Below are 6,000 nucleotides of genomic sequence, written 5' to 3'. Positions count from 1 at the left end.
AATAGGCAAAGTCTTTTCCCTGGGGTCGGGGAGTCCAGAACTAGAGGGCATAGGTTTAGGGTGAGAGGGGAAAGATATAAAAGAGATCTACGGGGCAACTTTTTCACACAGAGGGTGGGAAGTGTATGGAATGAGCTGCCAGAGGAAGTGGGGGAGGCTGGTACAATTGCAACATTTAAAAGGCATTTGGATGGGTATATGAATAGGAAGGGTTTGGAGGGATACGGGCCGGGTGCTGGCAGGTGGAACTAGATTGTGTTGGAATATCTGGTCGGCATGGACGGGTTGGACCAAAGGGTCTGTTTTCATGCTGTACATTTCTATGACTCTATACCAAGTACCTTGTTCACTATGCTGTCAACCTACGACTCTACTTTCAAGGAACTATGAACCTGCACTCCAAGGTCTCTTTGTTTAGTAGGACCTTACCATTAAGCCTTGACATGACTTGCCTTTCCAAAATGCAGCATCCCACATTTAATTAATTAAACCCATCTGCCACTCCTCAGCCTACCGGCCCATCTGATCAAGATCCTGTTGTACTCTGAGATAACCTGCTGGGCTGTCTACACCACCAATTTTGGTGTCATCTACAAACATTATTAACCATACTTCCTATATTCACATCCAAATCATTTATATAAATAACAAAAAGAGGTGGACCCAGCACCGATCCTTGTGGCACACCACTGATCACAGGCCTCCAGCCTGAAAAGCAACCCTACACCACCGCCATCTTCTGTCTACTACCTTCGGTCTAGTTCTGTATCCACTTGACCAGTTCGCCCTGTATTCCACGTGATCTAACCTTGTTAATCAGTCTATCATGCAGAACCTTGTCAAATGCCTTAATGAAGTCTATATATATCACATCTATCACTCTGCTCTCATCAATCCTCTTTGTTACTTCTTTGAGTAGATGAAGAGAAGATGTTGTCACTTATGTAGGAGTTCAAAAATTTGGGCTATAAACATACAAGAGTTTTTATTAAATTCAATGGAAAATTCAGAGAAAAATCCTTTATGAGGGAGTTGAGAGAATGTGAAACTCACCATCATAGGGGATTGTTGAGGTGAATAGCATTGATTCATTCAGGCAGAAATTAGACAAAGCATTAGAAGGAAATACTGACAGGGTGCTTTGTCTGGATGAGTTGGGCTGAATACCCTGTGTCTGTGGTGTAAAGGTTCTGCAGAATTAAGGCAGCATTTCTAAAACATGTACTGAATCGGGGCAGTTATGCAGAGCAGGTTGAGATGGGAGATTCATGTGCCACTGCCTTACCTCAGCCCTACTCGCAATGCATTTACATTCCTGCTGTCTTCCATGTTCTTCAAACAACTGGAAAGCACTGACAGAGCTCGCTCATCAAATTTGTTCAGACGCTCCTATAAGACCACAAACAGACCAGACAGGTTACTGCAAATGCAAGGTGAACTTACCTTCTCTATTTTTCAATTCTATTCCCCAGGGTTTCCTTTCTCAAGGCCTTACTGGCATGTGTCACTAATTCTAGTTATTTGTCTATTTGGAATCCAAGATCCTTTGGTTCCTCTAACTCATTTAGATTCTTATTTTCAAAGTAACTATTGACCTCCTTATTGTTCTTACCAAAGTGAAATACTGCATGCAAGTATGTGTTGAATTTAGTTTGCAAATTGTATTTTCTAGTCAACCTGTTCAGAGATGTTATTACACACCTCTGAAGCAGGTGGGACTTGAACCTGGGCTTCCCTGTCCAGAGGTATGGACACCACCACTGCACCACATGAGCCCATCATTTACAGATTAAATGCCAATTGTGTTCCTAACTTCTGGTCTCATCAGTATTGACCATCTCTATCACACCGTCATACCACCTCCTGACTATTTTGGTGTTAACTGAAATTTTAAAATTGCGTTTTTCATTCCAAAGTCAAAATTATTCATTTAAATTGTGAACAACAGTGGTTCCAATCCTCATCCTTATGGGACCTAATGTTCCCCTTCAGCCACTGTGAACACCTACATTTTATCACTACTTGCTGCCAGTTCATTGCCCAGTCTGCAACTTACCACTGAACCCACATGCACTAGCCTTATTAATCAGTCCATGATATAATGTTTTCCCAATAACTTTTAAAAGTCTAGATACGTGGAATCCACTGCATTCTCATCAACCTTCTCTGTTGACCTTTCAAAGAATTCAACGTGGTTGATCAAATAAGCTTTTTCATTTTGCAAGCCCTTGCTAAAATTCATTGTTGGTTTCCAGCTGATTCTCTATTTTCTCTTTGAATAAGGATATGGTTATCTTTTGTACTAATAATGTTAATCCAACTGGTCTATAGATCCCAAAACATGCTGTAAATGTTCGATAAATAATGTGGCTACCTTTACATTCTGAGCTACCATCCCAAACCTTAAATCAACAGATATAAATGTTCACCTGAAAGGAGAAGAAAAAGCATTCCAGTATTGCTTCTTCCTGAAACAGTTAGGTATAGACATTTTAAAACTGACTGGAGTAAAGATATTCAGGGAGTTAGATTTATTTCCTTATCGAAAAAGCGACTGATTAAGTTCTACACAATTTCTTCAAAAGATTTCTGTCCTTTTATTCAACAGTGTAATGGCAGTCTAGGGCAGAAACCCATATGTACTAAATCAGGTGAAACTACCACCTCGCATATTCCCCTCCAAGCCACATACTATCTTGACTTGGAACTATATAATTGTTCCTTTACTGTCACTGGATCTACATCCTCAAAATCCCTTCCTAACAATACTGTGATAGCACCTGCAACAGGTGGGAGTGGTTCAATAAGGTGACTCACCACCACCTTCTCAATGGCAATTAGGAATGAGCCAACAAGTATTCATCTTGCCCACCTTCCATGAAAGATCCATCTGTCCCAATCTTAAAAAAAAATCAAGGGAGAGAATTCCACACTTACATTAACCTTTGTGTGGATAGTGTGCTTCCTGTCTTGCTGTTAATATGGCCTGGGCTCTAATTTTAAGATCATATCCCTGAGGTCTGGATTGTTCCTCCAAAGAAGGCAGTTTCCCTCTATCTACCCTATTGCTGTTATCTTGCAATTAGGTCTCAAGGAGGCTTCAAAAGTAGGAATATATTAGGAATCACACTACAGAATGCCTGTATTAGAACAAACAAATTGTATAATGCCTTTAACACAACGTAACATTCCAAGGTGCTGCACAGGAGCATTAATAAAATTAAACAGGACACTGAGGCACACAAGGCATCATTGGGTTAAATGACCAACAGATCGGTCAAAGAGGTGGGATTCCAGAGCTTTGGCCCAGGCATTTGTAAGCAGGGCTACCCATGCTGCAGCAACAATGATGTGGAGTGCACAGACTAGAAGAATGATGTTAATTCAGAAGGTTTTAGGATTAGAGGAGATTACAGAGATAGAGAAAGGTGAAGCCATGGAGAGATTGGAAAATAAAGATCACAATTTTGGAATCAAAATGCTGCTTTAAATGACAGCCGATTTAGGTCAGCGAGCATAGGGATGATAGGGAACCTAGACCTGTCACTAATTAATACAGAGAGTTTTGGTTGAATTCTACAGCATGCCTAGCAGCAGGAGGAGGTTAGTCAGCCAACTCCACCATTCAATAGGGTCACCTGGTTGTGGTCTCACGTCTACTTCCTGCCAGCTCAATAATCACCACTTCCTTGTTGATCAAACATCCACTGAACTCCACCTTAAATAAATGCAATGACTCAATCTTCACTGCTTTCAGGAATAAAAGGTCTACATTATCAAAAAAACTCAACTCCATCTTAAATGGGAGACCTCTTACCTTTCAACTATGCTCTCTCGTTTCAGTCTCGCTGAAAAGAGGAAATAACCTCCTTAACAAGTCCTCTAAAGATCTTGTTTGTCGCAATATCATCTCTCATTCTCCTAAACTCCAATGGATACAAGCTAAGCCTGTTCAACCTTTATTCATTAGATAAGACATCACCATCAGATTGAGTTGAGTGAACCTATTCTGAACTAGTTCTAATATAAGTACGTCCTTTTCCAAATAAAGAATTTTAAACTGTACACTGCACTCTACATGCAGTCTCACCAAGGCCCTGCACAGCTGAAGTAAAACTTTGCTACTCTTGTATTTGTGTTCCATTGCAATAAATCCTAACATTTGATTTGTCTTCCTAATCACTTGCTGAAGCTGCATTTTAACTCTCTGTGATTCAAGTACCTCTGTACCAATGACTTCTGCAATCTCTCTCCATTTAAATAGCGCACTGCCTTTCTATTCTCTCTGTCACAGGAGACAAGTTCATATTTTCCCACATTATATTCAATCTGCCAATTTTGGTGTCACCTGCAAATTTAGTTAGCATAGATTTAGTCATTTCCTCCAAGTCAATTAAAAATGATATAAATATTTGACAGCCCAGCATTCCACTACAACTTGCTAACCCAAAAAAAACCACTTACACATACTCTCTGCTTCCTTTTACTTAACCAATCCACTTGCTACTTGTTGATGGTTTAAGTTCCTTCTTCCTGCTCACCTCTTGAGTTTCAATTACCTTTTGGAAGTTTTCTTTGTCTTCTGCAATAAGGACTGAAACCAATGCCTCCACCTTTTTCATTATCAATTCCTCAGACTTTCTCTCTCTAGGACCAACATTCACTTTAGTTGCTCTTTTCCTATTTTAATACAGTGCTACAAGGCTATATTTCTTCCGAGCTTTCTCTCATTCTCCTAATGAGCAATTTTTTTTTGCTGCTTCTTAGAATCTCACTACCATTAATCCTTGTAGACTTGTGCAACGTTTCATTTTATTTGATAATATTCCTCTTTATTCAGGCATAGATGGTGCATCCTTCTCAAGGAATGATTCTTTTTTACTTTAATAAATCTTTACTGGGAGTTATTAATTATCTCCATAAAAGGCTGTCACTGCATGTCTACTGTCCTGTCATTTAACCTAATTTCACTTTATCGACTCTGCCTTCAAATTCTTATAATTATTTTTATTTGGGTTTGAAACAGTTGTACCCATGCTTGTTCCTTTCAAACTGAGATGTGAAATTTGACCATATTATGACCAAGATCACCTAAAGACTCCTTTACCATTATCCAGAATAGCCTGCTCCCTGGCTGGATTTAGAATGTACTGTTCTAAGAAAGTGCCCCAAATACAATCTACTAATACATTTCCAATCTATCCACATTGATTTATTTCTCTGTAAATAGGAAGTTACCCATGGTTATTGTGCAGCCTTTTTAACATATTGCTTTCTGTACACTCTGTCTTACACTATAACTATTAGGAGGCCTATACAGTATTCCATAGCCCGGGGGGGAAGGGAGAGGGAGAGAGAGAGAGAGAGAGAGAGAGAGAGCGCAGCCAGAAGTGCAATGGAAATTGTTGAGTCTACAGGTAATGAAGGTATCAATGAGGATTTTGGATGGAGATGAGCTATGAATGAATCCCTATTTGCTATAAATACTTGAGTAGTACTAGAATTTAAAATTGAGAGTGTGGTGCTGGCAAAGCACAGCAGCTCAGGCAGCATCCGGGGAGCAGGAGAATTGACGTTTCAGGCATAAACCCTTCATCAGGAATGAGGCTCATTCTTCATGAAGGGCTTATGCCCAAAACGTCAATTGTCCTGCTCCTCGGATGCTGCCTGACCTGCTGTGCTTTTCCAGCACCACACTCTCGACTCAAATCTCCAGCATCTGCAGTCTTCACTTTCTCCTAGAATTTAAAATGTCTTTTTAAATAAGAGTTTTGAGCTCATGCTGAGTGGTAAAATTCTCCTGTTTATGGTAACAGGACAGAATATCATACAAATGTAGGGCATGGACCACCTTTATTTTTCAGCCAATCACCAGCCTTTTTAGACCTTCTTGCTCGCTTTCTCTTTCAGTTTGCTAACCAGAGGAACTACGTTATGGATGCTAAAAAGAGTTTCTCAATGTGCTGTTATGCCAATTTATCCAGCAATGCTTTCATTATA

General features: G+C 39.9%; 1 protein-coding gene across 1 annotated transcript in view; it reads right to left on the bottom strand.

Moving 5' to 3' along the window:
• The window catches only part of fastkd2 (FAST kinase domains 2), a 33,060-nt gene that overhangs the window by 24,990 nt on the left and 2,070 nt on the right, over positions 1-6,000 (bottom strand). The window contains exon 3 of the mRNA XM_043693235.1: positions 1,286-1,389. Within this exon, the coding sequence (XP_043549170.1) occupies positions 1,286-1,389 (104 nt within the window). The remainder of the gene's footprint in view (positions 1-1,285; positions 1,390-6,000) is intronic.

The sequence above is a fragment of the Chiloscyllium plagiosum genome, chromosome 7 (assembly GCF_004010195.1).
Source record: "Chiloscyllium plagiosum isolate BGI_BamShark_2017 chromosome 7, ASM401019v2, whole genome shotgun sequence".
Lineage (NCBI taxonomy): Eukaryota > Metazoa > Chordata > Chondrichthyes > Orectolobiformes > Hemiscylliidae > Chiloscyllium > Chiloscyllium plagiosum.
Note: the sequence above shows the minus strand (reverse complement) of the source record. Positions and strands in the feature narration are given on the sequence as shown.